This window comes from Eptatretus burgeri, chromosome 10 (assembly GCF_056783735.1).
Source record: "Eptatretus burgeri isolate ZD-2024b chromosome 10, Ebu_testis_v1, whole genome shotgun sequence".
Classification (NCBI taxonomy): Eukaryota; Metazoa; Chordata; class Myxini; order Myxiniformes; family Myxinidae; genus Eptatretus; species Eptatretus burgeri.
In genome coordinates, this window is record NC_140970.1 from 56,371,560 (window position 1) to 56,389,455 (window position 17,896).

The following is a 17,896-nucleotide window of genomic DNA, read 5'->3' on the forward strand; positions in this document are numbered from 1 at the left end:
CAAAGGGAGGAGGAGCTCCTTGTGAGCCAACAGCCATCCATATCTAGTGCCCTACTGTGTCGGCAGACATCCTCTTGCATTTGGGTTACTTTTTATTAGGAGGTTGGTGGCAGGATTTGAACTCCGGCCACCGTAAAACTCTTCCTTCTGCAAAACACAAGAACGCAAAAAAAATCTGAAAACCCACACCGTGGGAGTACCTCCTGTGCAGCTTCTCTTCACAGGGCAGCTCACCGGATGATGGGATTGGGGTTAAGCCTTCGGGACCCCCAATCTTTGATGATAGGAGGGAAACCACGGGGTAACCTTCCCGGGTCAGATTGTGGGAGTGTGTGTCGGAGTAGTGCTGAGGTGTCGTCCACCAGACGGCGGTCTCCTTGGGTTAAACTGAGGCGGTCCCTTTGGGTGGGTGCCTGGAATGTCATCCCGAAGAGTTACCTCCTTCACCTTCTTCTTCTTGGTGGAGGTAACTCCACTTCTTGAACACTTCACTCTGCACAATCTTGCGAAAAAGGACATTGGAAAAAAAATAAAATAAAAAGAGTCCTTTCAACTCTGCATTTCCGAGCACGACTGCCCACAGAGCTTGCGGGAAATTTGATTGGTCAATATGGCTTAATATATTGCCCAATTACTGCTATACAGAAGGTTTTTGGAATCGCGAACAAGGTGATTTGTGTTTTGCATTGTTCAAATATATATATTTAAATTGTAAAAATAAAAAACTAAAAACTTTTTCGGAAGTTTATCGCCATTGATGCACTGTCTTTTTACACCATCTTATTTAACACATTTAATTAGTTCTTCATGCCTGTTGTTTGTGTCATTTGTGACATTCCTCAAAACGGTATGTTTCCCGTTTGCAATGATTTTCGATTTTGTTTGACAGGCAGACAGACTAATACAGTTACCTTACTCCTCTGTGGGCATTCGTGCTCATGACAAGATTCCTTATAATTTGCCAAAATACGGCTAAATTGCAGGTTTGTGTTCTGATTCATGTTAATATTGAAATGAAGTTGTTCCTGAAGCATGAACTGGTGTCTGTCAGACAGAGTGGACCAATTCCTTAACCCCGCTTTGCGCTACATGCATGGGTTAATCGCTTGTTCACCTGGACACGGATCCACAAAGACCTTGAGATGTAGCCACACCATTTACAGAATTAAAGAAGCTGTCTTATGTGAAAGGATGACGTACTGTGTAGTCGTTTTCACTCATCTAATTCCACACAAAATCAAATCTGTAATGCTGTATTTTCAAGAAAATGTATGACTGCTGTCCAGAAAGTTCCACTGGCATTTATTTATTTGTTTTCTTTATTTTATGTTTCTTGCATACGCATGTCTAAACTCATAGAATAGCTGAATAACAGAGATTTTCATTTTGGGAGGGTGGAAAGGATTGGGTGTAGGGGTCATAATCCTGATAGATGGAAGGGAAGGGTATGCAGATGTGCAAGAGCTGAGAATAAAATAAAGGATTTGACTAAAATCTGTGGTTGTCGACACCTTGAATGAATGAAAGAAGGCGCAGAAGCTGGAAAACATTTAAACAGAAAAAGGAGGTGAAGGATTGTTGATGATCTGCCTGGATTTAGGTTTGAAAACGAGGAGTGTGTTGGACGCAGTGAGCACGTTTGACCAAATGGGGATAGAGTGGGGCAGATGATCGAGAAAGCCTGTGGTACAAAACAAGACTAAAGCGAAAAAGAAATGCAGACTTTCAATATTACTGTTTTAAAAGAGGAATACACCATACGAGTGAGGCACATATGATATATGATGGGATGTCGGGCACTAACAATCACTGCTTACCGACATGTAAATAAATCCTATCCAAGAATTCTGAGTAAATATTCATTGTTGAGTTATTTTGTGTCATTTCCCTTTTTATGTATATTTTTTTTATTTTTTCCTGCCATGTCTGTAACAGCTGGACTTTTTGGAAGTAAAACATTGGGCCAACCATCCACCACCACTGGGCCCATTGTTTTTGGCACAGCTAATTCTGGAAGTCTCTTTGGTGCATCCTCTATGTCTGGTGGTCCCTTCTCTTGTGGTCAACCCGCTGCAACAAATGCTTTTGTGCAAAGCACCGGCTTTGGAGGTTTGACATGTTCATGAGCCATTCCCACTTGCATCGGTTTGTAAGTTGAAGGATGAGTTTAAAACTCTTTTTCATTTAATGTGAAGTCGAAGGTTGTCATGATAGGAAATACTACTTTCTTTGTGCCTCCATCATTGCCTGTTGTGAACTAACCATTGGAAGTTGTACGGGTTGCGTAGTTTGTACACACCATATAACTCAATACTTTTTTTTTCACCCCGGAAGTCCGGGCCTCAACTTGGACTCAGAATCGACTTATCCGTGGTACAACTATAAACACAAAATTGCAAAGTGTGATATTTTCTGAAATAAATTGTACTAGCGATACCCGTGCACATGCACGGGATAGCAGTACAACATTGCTGGTAGCAGACGACAGACCATACACGGGGATTGACAAAAATACGCATTGTGCAATATGCAATTGGTACTATGGAGCGCCAAGACTTCCCAAACATTGTCGGCATGTCCGCTAAGTGCCACAGCAATTCCATAGGGATCGTGTGACGGCGAGCCGAGTTTTTAGTGTACAAGCTTGGTATTATAAGAGAGATATTTGTTAATTTAAAACACACTCTATAGAAATCATTGTACAGAAGGTTTGCCGATTGGGTGAGCAATTAAACGTTAATCTGTTCACTGATACATGCAAAATTATCCAATCAATCATGAGCATGCACTCACCAATTGTGTTTGATCCATCCCTTTCAATCCTAATCATGGATCCATCCATCATCTCAAAATCCCTCCCCCAAAGTCGCCGCAAGTCATACGCGTCAGTTCTCAAGTTGGAAGTTATTAAGTTCGCTGAGGAAAATAGTGGGAATATTTATGTGCACAGAAAAATATGGTGTCGGTGAGAAATGCAACTTATTTTAGATATGATAACACACATGTTCAAAAACTATTTACATTCCAAATCTATCTGAAGGGTTGTCCTACAAAGTAGTTCAAATAATATTGTTAAGGACTCGGGGTTCGGGGATTACCACGAGGGGAAGAACTTGGATTTCTTCCGAACGCTTGGCCTTGTAGGCCGATATGATGCAGATAAGTCCGCTTCCCATCGGGTTGTGAAACTACGTGCACTGATTGACTCCACCAAGCCTGGCAAGGTTCTCGCTCTTCACAAATGCGTTACCTTTCTGGTGGATTGGTGAGATCAATTGGGGTCACGTATCCACCGAACGTAACCACCGTATGTACGTTATCTATTTGCCTGTTTACGTATGGCCGAGCGAAAACCATAAAAGTATGTACGGGCTAATCCTGGAGCCAATTAATGGGGTAAAACTTGTTGTCTATGTTTGTACAATGTGTCAGACCAATGAAGGAAAGGACCACCGAGACAAATCTGAAAGACCAACAACTTTATTTACACGCACAGCTTGCAATGATCGAACACTTTTATTTACAAGCAAGAGGCACAGAAGAGCAGACTGAACCCGAACACATATTCCCCTGAGATGGACTTACCAAGACAAATGACACGTGGCCATCATTCAATCCAGGTCGAAGAGACAAGAAGAATTGAGGAGAAAGAAAAGAACGTAGCGTGGAGCATGGGGTCGTTCAATGCGCAAACTTTCCATTTTACAGTGCACACTGTATTGTGCATGCCAGATGTGTTGTGCTTTACTGCGTATGGGAAAAAAACGCTGTGCAGTACTTTATTTCATATTTGAGAAGCGTTGTCCAACATGACGAATGTGGAAGTGCACGGAAGGAAGAATGTGGGAAAGTAATTCAGTGCTGGTTCCTGAGGATTAATTGTTTACAGTGAGAGATTCGTGGTTGGTGGTAAATAATAAAAGAATGAGTGGATTCGATTGGTGAGGAAGACTGACACACCGAAAGACAAGAATAAACATGCGGGGTTGAAAGAAAGACCGATGGGATGAAAGAGGGGTTATTGAATTTAGGTTTGGTGAAGGGGATTATTGGTTGATTGAGAAAGGCAGAGGGGGGATTGGTGGAACGGACGATGGTGGATTGAGTAGAAAGATTGAAAGTAGCAGAGGGGGTGGGGAGGGGGGAAAGACCTCACACCGGGAATACACAAACAAACCTCAACGCATGTCCCCTCCAACCTTTAGACAAGGGGCAAAGATCAACCTACCACACAAACTAATGAAATAACTTGTTCTCAGGTATTCTATGTGAACATGAATGCTCTCCCCTGGAGTACATTTTCAAAACCATCACAATATGCCCAAAACGGCTCATCAATATTCATGACCTTGGATGTAACCATAGGCTTTGTGACACCTTTTATTGTTCTGTCTGACTAACAGTTTTGCTGACTACCGTAGATGATCTTGCTGCTTGTATTCCAAATCGACTTCTCTATGAATGAAGGAAAGAAAATGCGTAAATTATCCAATTCAACTTAACTCCACATCAACTTGTATGCCAAAAAATGCGATAATACTACGAGTTTCTTTCTCACCCCCTCTATTTTTTTTCTTTATTTATTTTTTGCTAACTACTGCTGCAAAGGCAATGGCAAACCACTCGGCTTAACCCTTGCCAAGAAGCTGCTTTCGCAGTCCTGGACCCACCTTTATGTGAACACCAGAATACAAATTTACTTTATTTTCTTTAATTCTGGCTTTTTCCAGCCGATTGTTTATAAATATTGTCCTAACCTGGTGAAAAAAAATAAAAATGAAGGTAAAATAGATACTTGCCTCATGTGACTTCGTTTTCACCCTTGCCATGCAGGTTTTGGGACCACACCACTCGGCTCTGGTGGAATGTTTGGTCGTGGTTCCACACAGAAGTCTTCGAGTGGTTTGTTTGGCTCTCCTTTTGGAATCTCTCTCATTGGCACTTCTGTGAAGTTCAATGTAAGGCTTCTTTTCCATAATTGTATTAGCATAATTGAGGTAATTTAATTGTGATTTTTACCTCCACCAATGAAGGTGAAGGAGGTTGTTTTCACCCTCTTTCTGTCTTTGTTTGTTACTTACGTAATCTAAAGATTTCCTAAGTATATCGATGACTTCCGTCATCTGTTTGTGTGTTTGTTTGTAGGCACGATAACTCAAACGGAAGAAGCTACCAATGTCAAATTACACCACATGATTCAGGAGGGTGATGGCTAGCGCTGATTAGATTTTGGTCAAAATCGGTCAAAGGTCAAGGTCACAGTGAGGTCAAACATCCAAAAAACAGTTATAACTCGAACGGAAGAAGCTACCAATGTCAAATTGCACCACGTGATTCAGGAGGGTGGTGGCTAGCGCTGATTAGATTTTGGTCAAAATCTGTCAAAGGTCAAGGTCACAGTGAGGTCAAACATCCAAAACATTCGATTTTTGATGGTTTGGTACAGAATCATCGTAGAAACTTCTGGTTTGCGTTGCTACCTTCTCTTAAGACAGCTTTTTATTAGACAAGGTCAGAGGTCAAGTTGACGATTTCGTAAGTACCAGTTTATGACTGCTTGTTGTGTGTTTGTTTGTAGGCATGATAACTCGAGAACAGAAGAAGCTACCAATGTCAAATTACACCACGTGATTCAGGACGGTGATGGCGAGCGCTGATTAGATTTTGGTCAAAATCGGTCAAAGGTCAAGGTCACAGTGAGGTCAAACATTCGATTTTTGATGGTTTGGTACAGAATCATCGTAGAAACTTCTGGTTTGCGTCGCTACCTTCTCTGGAGACAGCTTTTTATTAGACAAGGTCAGAGGTCAAGTTAACAATTTCGTAAGTACCAGTCTATGACTGCTTGTCTGTTTGTCTATTTGTTTGTTTGTCTATTTGTCTATTGTTTGTTTGTGTGCAGGATATATCAAAAAGTTGTGGACAGGTTGAGTGTGTGACAAGGAGTGATTCAATTTTGGTGATTATGCGAATCCAGATGCAGATCTGATAATTATTTAAGTGATTCTTCACCAATGAGAGATGGGGCTAAACTGATATATATCAGCCGGATATCTAATCAAGTTGTGGATGGATTCGGGTGAAACTTGGTGGACATGTTGGGTGTGTGACAAAGACGAAGCATGAAACAATATATTGGCCAAAAATAATACAATATATGGTGTGATATTTCAAAAATGTATTGGGCCAGATATGTTCTCATGGATCAGGCATTGTGTGGCAGAGGTATGCACTCTACAGAGTGCCCTTCTAATTCGATATGCATTGTTTTATGTATGGAAAGATGTCAAATGTCCCCAATGTTTGGGTCTAAAAAATCCACCATGCCTTACTCATCCTTTTTTTTTTAATGTTCTTTCCTTTGCAATCTGTCTCTTATGGCCTTTCAAAGTGACCTGGTCGGCCATCAGGCATGAGTTTGGATGGGAAACGTTGAGGCACCACAACGTCTTTCTGGAGTGTGTGTGACAAGCTGGTGGGTGGTGCCTTGACCCATCAAACTTAGTCATTGGCCTCGAGGGGGGGGGGCTAAATGTGTCACAGTGGAGGGTGGGAGTTAACTCAATGAAATGGGGCTCAAGCAGCGCAGGGAAGGGAGAAGCCTGAAGCCTCAGTGGTTGAGGCTGCGTGCGAGACTGCAGGGTTTTTTTTCTCTCCCCCATTAATGATGTGTCCCTAGCACTGCACTCCACTGTGCCCCATCCTTTCAGCCACACCCACTCTCTCAAGGATGTTGGCTCGATTCCTGCTTGTGCCCCCTCAAGGTCCAGCAGTGTCCTGTTGGACATCGCCAGGGTATTTTTTTGTCTTGTCTATCCTTTGTTATTATCTGTCTTTCATGGAAAGACTCGGCCCGATAAGTTAGGTAATGAACTGCCGCTCTTTTGTGGGTGTTCTTACTGTAAGGGATAAGGGGTTATTCATTGTTTATTACTGATTGATGTTCCTTAATTTGTATTCCTGCCCCTGTGTTCCTCATTGCATTATGAAACCACTTTGTCTCCAGGTGAGTTTGTGTGGTTCTCATCATGGTTGCAATTGTACACGTCCGTTGAAGGACAAATTGGATGCGGGTGGTTAGCACCCATAGCCCGAACGTGACGTGCTTCTAGCATCTCTGCTCAGTTATTAATTGAGATCAGGCACATGACACCGAATCGGTGTGGCATATCTACTGGCTCAGTTGCACCACTCGGAACGGTATTGTGGATGGACGCGTGATCCACCCCAGGAGGATCAAATCGGTCAGTGACCATGTCTGCTTTGACGTTGTTTGCTGGGATTCATGCGAGGCCTGGTATGATTTTACAGCTGTAACAATATTGTGACAAATTTGGGAATTCGATTGCACACAACATTCAGGTTCCTTTACTCAGCTCTGTCGATAAGTGCTTGTTCCCTAGATAGCTCACCTTCCATTGTTTAATGGGCAGAAATCTATTAAGTGTGCTGCTATTCAATTTAATAGTTTGGGAGCGATCATAAAACAATGGAGACGCCCCTCCCCCTCTTCGGCGAAGAGGAAGAAGAGCCCTCCCGTCCTGAATCACGGGACGTAAACAACTCCCTCCCACCCGTGGTTGTGTGGGCACGGGGGGGGGGATGAGTCACGCCGGGAGCGGGGGAGGGGCGGATAGGAATAAAAAAGGGACACTCTGCTTTGTTCGGGTGGGCTTTTAGTAAGCTTTTTGGTAGAGCTTCGGCTTCTGCTTGGCAAGGGTTGAGGCTTTTTGGAGAGCTTTTTGCTTTGGCCTGGCTTTTCAGCAGGCCTTCGGGTTCTGCTCGGCTCGGAGTTCTTGGTCCTCGCTTTGTTCATCGGAAGAGAGTTGAGCTGGTTGCTCGGCTCGAGCTGCTGGTGGTGGTGTCTTGCTCTTGGTTCGTGTTGTGAGAGGCTTTGTTCATCGGAAGAGAGTTGAGCTGGTTGCTCGGCTCGAGCTGCTGGTGGTGGTGTCTTGCTCTTGGTTCGTGTTGTGAGAGGCTTTGTTCATCGGAAGAGAGTTGAGCTGGTTGCTCTGCTGGCTCTTCTTGGTTCGTGGAGCTCTTTGTTCTCCGCTTGGTTCCCGGCTTGGTGCGACTCATCGGCCTCATCTTGGAGGTGGTTCTTCGAGATAGCGACGCATCGACGGGAAGGATCGGCGCCTCGTCTGACCAGCACGTGTTCAGAAGTGCGAGAGGATTCGCTGGAGCTCAGGAAGGATCACGGCGATTGGATCCAGCTTGCTCTCGCTGGAGCCCGGGTCCGAATAGCTTGAAGACCACACGAGGTGGAGAGGTTCGAGATAGGTTCTGGGTTTCAGCTCATCTGTCCCTCCGAGCTGGAGTCTGTTATTAAAGGCATCAACCACCATTTCGTGTGTGTGTGTGTGTGTGTGTGTGTGTGTGTGTGTGTGTGTGTGTGTGTGTGTGTGTGTGTGTGTGTGTGTGTGTGTGTGTGTGTGTGTGTGTGTGTGTGTGTGTGTGTGTGTGCGCGCGCGCGCGCGCCCGTCTAATAAATAGGAAACTGTGAAGTGCTTTGTGTGCTGTAAATGATTGCATTGCATTTCGTATAGTCGGTATAGTTCTGCTCTTACGTGCTTCCCTAGTTCCCCATTATTATTAATAAATACCCCAATTGTTAAATGTTTTCAGCTCGTCGCGTCGATTCTTTCATTGACTGAGCATTTCGTGTGTTGGTAGTTAGAAAGCCGTTGGTTTGCCGTAAAAGGGGGACATTCGGACCGACGGTTCTCGGCGATTAAGCCGCTCGGAATCGCACACGGGACCGGCTCGCTTAAGCGGCTTGTTCCGTCGAGAGTGGAATACCCTGGTAGTTGGATCACGTGGGTATTTAGGTAAATTGAAGATTAGCAATCGATACTACCCCACATGGTCTGCCCATTGGCGTATTTCGCTTCTTGCACAATGACCCGTCGGCTTCGGAGTTATCTGGGTGGCGATCTATATTCCGGGCGATCGGTCAGGCCGACTCGACTTCCGGCTCGGTCAGAGCGGTCGGTTCGCGGCCGACACCCGGCACCGTAACAATATTTTGCATATACCTCCTGGTATTTATCCATTGCTTTGTGATGCAGGCAGTGTTCGGGACTGATTTCATGCTCAAGAATGGGAGCAGCAGCAGCATTAGCACACGGTTCCAGTGCATAACTGCTATGAAGGAGTACGAGGGAAAATCTTTGGAAGTAAGCTTTGCCTCCTTTGTTCCTTCTTTTCAACATTCCTTCTTATGTCTTTATTTTACCTGAGGTGGAGTTTACTTTATTGAAAACTTTGCTTATTAGAATTTACTCAACTTCGTATCAAGAATTTTTTTTCCTGTTTTTTTTGTTATAAGTTTTCTTCACTACCTCCCTGCACCTTTTCTTATCGAAGCCCTCAAACCTGGGAATGGTTTATTTATTCCGGTCGACAGGAACTTCGTTTTGAGGACTATGGAGTAAACCGCTGGGGCCCTCAAGGCACAATGAGCCAGGATGCAATCTCTGCCCAAACTGCCTCTACTGGTAGTTTATTCGGCAGAAACACTGGTGGCTTCACATTTGGGATAAACAAGCCAACATTTAGCTCCGGTGTGTAAACTTTTGTCATGTCACCTGAGATACAATCGAGTCTTGTTACAACAAATGCATATTTGCATGTAGTCGTGTCTTTTTATCAAAAATTAGTCATATGTCTGTCTGCTTCATTTTCTCCCTCTTTCTATCATCCTACCCACAATTATTATTTGAGGACGTTCAGGCCACATGAATGTGACATACCACCACAGCATTGAGCGAATTTGTTTTTTAAATTTTCTTTCTTTATTTTTAATTCGACATTTCACCTACTGCAATGAAACTTACAGTTCCTGTTTAGCCGTAATCGAGCTTGATGAAGTGGTCAAAATAGATAATTTTACTTGATTTCACTGCAGTGATTGAATAGATCTTTTTGTATTCTTAACCAAAAAAAGAAAACCATTAACTGTTTTTGTATTGATTTTGAGATGCTTTAAAATGACATTGTCCATAAAAGATACCATTCATTGTGTGTGTGTGTGTGTGTGTGTGTGTGTGTGTGTGTGTGTGTGTGTGTGTGTGTGTGTGTGTGTGTGTGTGTGTGTGTGTGTGTGTGTGTGTGTGTGTGTGTGTGTGTGTGTGTGTGTGTGTGATAGTGCAAGCATAGTCCAGGTTTGTGCTCGGACAAGTAAGGAAGAAAACATTAATGTTCGATGAACAAAAGTTGACAAAATCCACCTCAAAAAGTTCATCCACCCCAAGGAATGGTTTTGTATGAGTGTAACTTGGCATAGGATTAGTCTTTCTGTAATTTCCAGCCGACATCACGTATTCTTCCCAGCATTGGAAGAGTTGGTTTTTTTTGAGTCGCACGTTTTCCCCAGGGGTGGATTGGTAAAATTAACTGTTAAATATCAATGTTTCAATGAAGTGAACGCTCCAAGAGCTAATGCATTCACGTCCAGGGAAGCAAGCCCTTGGGTGAACATACTGTAGTTCCCTGTGAAACATAGTTACAGTTGTGGAAATTCGCAATACACCATAAAGGGTCCTCAGGTGAGATATATCGATAAGTCCATGTGTAGTTAGCCCAAACCCATTGTATAGAGGGAAGATATGTGATCCATTCGGGCTGCGATTCTTCAGTTAGCCGTTTTTCTTTTGCTGTCGTTATTTTGGTGCAAGAACAACAACGAACATCGCCACAACCAACATCTCAACGATCACGCCATTCACTACACGACGCCAACAATCACGCCATTCACACCATGACGCCACCTTCCACAACTACGCTACCACCATCTTCGCCACTCGCCATTCAACGAGCACCTGCGGTCACGATCTCCGCGGGATGGATGAAAGGAGCGGAGTGGCAGCAGCAACAAGGATGCGAAGAGGCATCTCCCACCCAAAACTTCCGCTTAAATATCTCCCGCCCAAAACACCCGCGCAAATATCTCCCGCCCAAATCTTCCTTCCCTCGTCGTCCGAAGTGAGAAAGGGGGAGGGGGTGGCGCGTCCTCTCCCGATTGGCGGATGCGCGGTGTGACGCGGCCGGGGGAGAGGAATGCCCCCCTTCGAGGAATTTTTCTGGAAGCGTCTCGAAGGAAGGATGAGCCAAGAACGGGGCGGGGCGGGGGCGGAGCAAAGGGCGGAGCTGGACCCTACAAAAGGCGTGGGCGAAGAGAGTCGGTGGTCGGTTGTCCCTGAATGAGAATTGTCGAGAGTTGTTGGAGAGTCCCTGCTTATGGTTCGTTCGTTCGGAGGAAGAGGTTGAGGTTCTGTTCGTTCGTTCAGGTCTGGTCGTGGTCGGGTGCAGGTCGTCGAATTGCCATGGGTCGTCGAACCTGGTCCCTGGTGATTATTAATGGTCGGAGTCGGTGCAGTCCAGAGACCCCGCTAGTGGGACGGAGCGCCTGCCATTTCCCCCTCCCCCCCCCGTCCACACCGAGATAGCGACGAAAACCCGCCCCATTCCCCCAGAACCCCGTCCGAGCTGTCGGGCGGACGACACGTGCAGGCGCGAGGCACAAGCCCAGTGGACCACGCCGGAGGGACTCAGAGTTGCTGTCGCCAAGGGCTGGACGACGCGCTCAGGGAAGTCGCGACTTCCTTTCCATTTCTTGTAAATGTCTGTGGGTGGCGCCAGTCTTGAGAAGTAGAACTGTTTTAAGTGTTGCCGTGTGAATTGCCTCATTCGGTTGTAGATCTGCGTTAGTTCTTTGCTTGTGTTTTTCTTTGCATAAACGTATACGTGTATTGCTTTTGTTCTTTTGTTTTGCTGTAATATACGTGCCTTCCGTGAATAAATGTGATTGTCCAATTGTTCCCCGTTTCGCTGCGTCCTTTCCTTTGTTTGAATCTCCATCTTGCATCACGTAAGGGATTAATAGTGGGTTTTAACAGCTGGTAATTGATCTGAACCATCAAGGTCGACGATAACTCCGCTCGGTTATCCCTGCAGCACGGAACGAACCGCTTAAGCGGTTCGTGTCCGGAGTCGACCTGTGGCGTGGTACAATCTCTCGGTAATCTACCCGTGCAAATAATTAGGTAAATCGATTATTCGGCGATCGGACCCTGTAGCGCGTGGGTAGAGTACGGACAAGGTTGTGGTGTGCTTGGAACACACCCGTGACTCGTTTTCGGCGTTGATCCGGAAAGTCACGACTGAATTGCACGTTCGCTGGGCGAAGCGGCCGCTATTGGTTACACGCGGTCGTTCGCACGCCGGCGGGGCGTGAATTCACAACGATACGTTTAACCCAAAACTGTGCTCGCACAAATAGAGATTAAGATATGAGGCAAACAGTGTTCATCTTGAACACAAACCTATTTGAGTTTGCATGAACCAAGTTTGCAGAGGTTGTGTTTGGCTCTTACAGCGATGAACAGGTGGAATGGATGAAGAGGCCAGTTGATGTGATGCAGATAATAATTCAAGAGTTAACGAAGGTTTAGCCATGCATAGTTCAGTGAATATGCACCATGATACACAAAAGCATGTGGAGTGGATGTCTGTCTGATTTTAACATACCTCGACAATCTTTGTAAAAGTTTGTGTCTGCTTGTTTCTGGGGCTGCAATGAAATTGAAAGCATGGTGTTGGTTGATGAATGATGAACTGTGTTTGTGAAAGTTCGATAGAACATGATAAAGCCTGAATGTCCTGATAATTCCATCCTGTGCTGTAATAATAATCAGGATTTGGATCAATGAGATTTTATACTGAGCAGGCATGGCATTTTTCTGTTCTAGGTTCCTCTGGGTTTGGATCTGTGGGTTTCCTTAAGCCAAACCAATCTCAGCAACAGTTTGCCAGCAGCAGTGGGTTGTTTGGATCCAAACCATTTGGTACTACCTTCCAGCCTGGTACCTTCAATTTTAGCAGCACTCCAGCCTTTGGACAGGCAAACTCTACCTGGGTAAGACACCTCATATAGTATTCACATTTACGTTTAAAAGACCATTGGTTGAAGGTTAAATGTCGATAATTCTTTACACTGTCTGTTGTGAAGTAAAACGTCATGCTCCTGATTTGACGAAGATGTCTACACACTCAGAGGTGGGTGGGGGTGTGAAATGGTGCAGCTATCTTGAGGGAGGTTATTGGTTGTAGCTGTGATAAAGCATTCTTCAAAGGGCTTTGTTGTGCAGGTTGAAAAAAAGACATGATTGTGTGTACTCCTTGCATGTATTTCGAAAAATAATTGCATAAAAAAGAAAAAATATTTTTTGGAAAAAGTGCTTGGCATTAGTTGTCGGGCTTAAGACCAAAAAGGGTGAAGAAGAAAAACAGTGCATACACAATGAACTCTCTGATATCTGGTCTAAAAAGGTAAACCTTCACTCATGAGTAACTGTGCAATGTACAAGCGTTGACAAGATGCAACTCCACCGAATCATGGATTCCATCTTCATGCCATACTAGCAGGGTACTCGGCATTGCCCGTTGCCCATTCTCATCCTGTTGGCATTTTGAAGAAATCAAAAAAATATATTTCTTTTTTTTGTGGGGACCTAAAACACTTCCCTCCGCCCAATAAGGAATGGGGTCAGGGATCATTTAATCAACTGGATTCCACTATTACCTTTCACGTGGTTACAAAGGCTGAAACACTACAGAGTGATTAAGAAAAAACCAAAAAAAAAACAAAACAAATTGTTTTGGAAAAAATATTCAAAAAAATTGTTTGCTTAAAACACTCACCAGCAGTCACTGATGAACCTCTGAAAGTTTGACAAAGGACTCTGGCCATGTCTGAGAAAATGGTCACACACACCTCTCTCTTATCTATATAATAAAGCAGGAGTGTCTGGCTGTTTGTCTGTCCGTCCCCAACCTTCTTCCTCAATTTTAGTGCTGTGTTCGGGTCAATGTAACAGCCCCACCAAATCTTTGGAATGTTTCAGGATCCCAGCCGGTGTCGTCTGGTGGGTGGGAGGTTTCATAAATACCTCAATACAATTATGATTTTGAGTTTCGATCCATACGAAGCTGCTCCTTATCAGGATGTAGATGGGATGGTCTACCCCACAAATTTGCCCATTCCAACAACCAATGCTCATCCACGGTTCGCTCGGCCATTCGTATTAAGTAGATGGGTGAACGTTGAGGGTGTGGTTGCCCAATTGGGAATACCAAACCTTCGGTAAGGTAACACTGTAATCTTTTCTCCTCAACATGTAGTTCCCAGAGAGCAACAGTATAACTTGCAGAAATCTTTGAAGATTTTCTTTGGTCTGACGAGGAATCTCACAAGATTTTTACACCCTCACTTTTTTTTTCTTCAAAGTGACTTATTCTTATGGCTGTCTTAGAAAAGAGCAAGAATCCTGATCATTTTGGTGATTTCAATTGGCGTCCGCGGTTGCCAAGGAACCCGCCAGATCACGGAGTTATCTGTGTCTGGCGGCCTCAGTTTCAGAGGTCAGGGAGATGGTTTGAGGACCCCCATCATGGTAACCCCTGAACTACAGTTACATAATGATGTGTATATATTCGTTTACAAAATCAAGGCTCATGGAAGAGCAAGTTGACAAAAGTTAAAATGGTGATGTAATGACAGTGGAACCACAGTTTTATACGGCAAGCAAAGAAATGAGCTAACAAAGGAAGGGAGAGGGGTGGAGAGTAACTACTGCAGTAACCTGCTAGTAAGAAGCTTGGCTTAAGTGAGGTAGGGTTTAGTGTCGTAGAAAAGAGAGGTATGGGTGGGGGTGACATGCGATTGTGGTGCACCACTTGTATCGAAGCTCTGGAAGAATGAGTGAAATGTAACTGGCTCTTTCGTAGTTTCATAAGTGGGAGGAAAAAGTAAAAAAAAAAATGGTGGAGGTGGGTAGAAAGCTAGGATTTTGGGGGTTGAACTTGGATGCGCTTCCTGGAACTGAGGATACGTTTTACATTGAGCATCTTTTGACTTTTGTTCTGCTATTAATTTGCAATTGGTCAGTAGCCTTGATGCCGACACATTTTTATTAAGGACCCAAGGCATCAAAAAGCTACATTTATCGAACAAACAGTGAATCATTTCTCCCAGCTTACCGGCTTGATGACAGAAGACGCCATTTGCATTTTGCTGCCTCCATCCCTACCCCGTTTAGAATCCCGTGCAGACATGGGCAACTTGCTCGTTTGTTGAATAAAAGAGGGATGCTTGGAAGTCATGCTTATTTTCATTTTCTCCTCAACATGTAGTTCCCAGAGAGCAGCAGTATAACTTGCAGAAATCTTTGAAGATTTTCTTTGGTCTGATGAGGAATCTCGCAAGATTTTTACACCCTCACTTTTTTTTCTTCAAAGCGACTTATTCTTTTGGCTGGTTTAAAGAGACTCGTTCAACTTTTGGCTTTTTTACCCTTTAAGAACCAAGGGACACCGATGTCCCAAGACTAATTTTTTTGAAAATCAATTAATTAAAAGTATCCTTTTGAGCCAAATCACTTGGTCCACTGTCATATACAAATATCGGCTTCCTCGCTCAAAAGGTGGCTCAGATATTGCCCAGACGAGAAGAATAAGGAATAAATCTGTAGTAATTAAGTCATGAATTAATTGATTATTCAAAAAATAAGAAATTCCATTTTTTCCAAAGCACATCTTCACTTTACAGACTGTTGGATATCTAATTCACATTATTGTGAAGTGAATAAACATTAAAATTGGCTTGGTCGTGAAATGTGTGCGAAATTAATTATTTTTTTTAATTTTAAATTTTGTTCTTTTTTTTTTGTCCCCAAATCTTCACTTTTGTCCCCAAATTTCAGCTTCCGAGCTCAAAGGATGGCTGAGATATCGCCCAGCCAAACTCGAAAGAAAACAAATAAACGGAGTAAAAACTCAGTACTCCCTTCGGCACCTGATGATGACATCATGCATTGCCTGGATATGGAATTTTGAAGTAGCAGTATGCAATTATTGAAATGACAAAAGCTCTTACCCAGTGTTGCCCACAATGTTTGCCGTTGTAAAAATATAAAGTAATTGGGGATGCACCACTTTAAAGTTTAGGGACATAGAGTGCTTATAGAAAATCTACACCCCTTTTCAAATTTTTCACCTTTTGTTGCCTTGTGGCCTGGAATTAAATTGCATTAAATCAGACTTTTTCCACCTTTATTTACACATCATAAACCACAACTTCCAAGTGAAAAACAAATTCTACAAATTTCAGAAAATTAATTAAAAATACAAAACTAGGATATCTTGGTTGGATAAGTGTCCACCCCCCTGTGTTAATACTTGGTGGAAGCACCTTTGACAGCAATTACAGCTGTGGGTCTGTTGGGATTGGTCTGTACCAACTTGATTGGACGATATTTGCCCATTCTTCTGAACAAAAATATTCAAGCTCAGTCAAGTTGCGTGGGGAGTGTTAATCGACAGCAATCTTCAAGTCATGCCACAGATTTTCGATTGGATTTAGGTTGGGATTCTGACTGGGCCACTCATGGTCATTTATGTTTTTGTTCCTTTGCCACTCCAGTGTAGCTTTGACTGTGTGCGTTGGGTCGTTGTTATACTGAAAAGTGAACTTCTGTTCCAAATTCAGCTTTCTCACAGAGGGCAGAAGGTTTTCTTCAAGGATTTTCCTGTATTTTGCTTCACCCATTTTCCCTTCTCTCCTCACAAGTGCCCCAGTTCTTGCTGATGAGAAACATCCCCATAACTGCCACTATTATGCTTCACCATAGGGATGGTGTTCTTTGGGTGATGTTATGTGTTGTGTTGTGTTGTGTTGTGTTTGCACCAAACGTAACATTTTGCATTTGGACCAAAATGTTCCATCTTGGTTTTGTCAGACCACAAAACCTTTTGCCACATGGCTTCAGAATCTCTGGTGTTTTTTTGCATGCTTCAAACAGGACTTAAGGTGGGCTTTTTTAAGTATTGGCTTCCTTCTTCCCATCTTACCATACAGGCAAGACTTGTGGAGTGCTTTGGATATTGTTGGCACATGCACACAGTGACCAGTCTTTGCTATGAAGGCCTGCAGTTCTTTCAAAGTTGCCATTCGCCTCTTTGTGGCCTCTGTGATTAGTCTCCTCTTTGCTTGGTTTTCCAGTTTCGAGTGACCTAATCTTGCCAGGATCTTGGTGGTACCATACGCTTTCCACTTTTTAATGATTGGCTTGACTGTGCTCCAAGGGATATTCAAGGCCTTTCAAATATTTTTTTTATACCCATCCCCTGATCTGTGCCTTTCCACAACTTTATCCAGGAAGTCTTTTGAAAATTCTTTGGTGATCATGGTTGTCATTGCTGTGAAATTCACAACCCAGCAGAGGAAACCTACAGGAACAGCTGATTTTATTCTGAAATGATCAGAATCATGACAATTTAACACAGTTGAAGGCTAATTGACTTGGTGTGTGATTTATGTTTTTAATTAATTTATTATTTTTGAAGGTGATTGGTTACACCTGAGCTAATTTACAATTGCTATTATAAAGGGGGGTGGACACTTATCCAACTAAGATATTCTCGTTTTGTATTTTTCATGAATTTTCTGAAATTTATACAATTTGTTTTTCACTTGGAAGTTGTGGGTTATGATGTGGAAAAAGTCTGATTTAATGCAATTTAATTCCAGGCTACAAGGCAACAAAAGGTGAAAATTTTGAAAGGGGGTGCAGACTTTCTACAAGCACTGTATGCGTTCCTTGGTCTTTAAAGGGTTAAAAGCCTAAAGTTGAATGAGTCTCTTTCAACCAGCCATCAAACCATTCTTTTGGTGGGCAGTTTATTTGTGCTAAACGGTAACATTTTTCTTTCTTCGAGTTACATATATGCATATACTCTGTCTTTGTGAAAAAGCAAGACAGGATTTTATCTTCTAACGTCTCAGACTAATACCTTCTGCAATCTTTGTAAAATTCAGTCTCCTGCTTCGTTATTG

General features: G+C 43.3%; 1 protein-coding gene across 8 annotated transcripts in view; it reads left to right on the forward strand.

The window, feature by feature from the left end:
• The window catches only part of LOC147018628 (nuclear pore complex protein Nup98-Nup96-like), an 87,597-nt gene that overhangs the window by 16,790 nt on the left and 52,911 nt on the right, over positions 1-17,896 (forward strand). For 5 of the 8 annotated variants that reach the window (XM_085898485.1, XM_085898483.1, XM_085898487.1 and 2 more), the window contains exons 3-7: positions 1,936-2,109; positions 4,834-4,958; positions 9,072-9,179; positions 9,410-9,566; positions 12,753-12,919. In XM_085898485.1, the coding sequence (XP_085754611.1) occupies positions 1,936-2,109; positions 4,834-4,958; positions 9,072-9,179; positions 9,410-9,566; positions 12,753-12,919 (731 nt within the window). Of the gene's footprint in view, positions 1-1,935; positions 2,110-4,833; positions 4,959-4,991; positions 5,824-5,856; positions 8,273-9,071; positions 9,180-9,409; positions 9,567-12,752; positions 12,920-17,896 lie in introns of those variants that run through there. The other 3 variants (XM_085898489.1, XM_085898490.1, XM_085898491.1) reach the window with 3 other exon arrangements.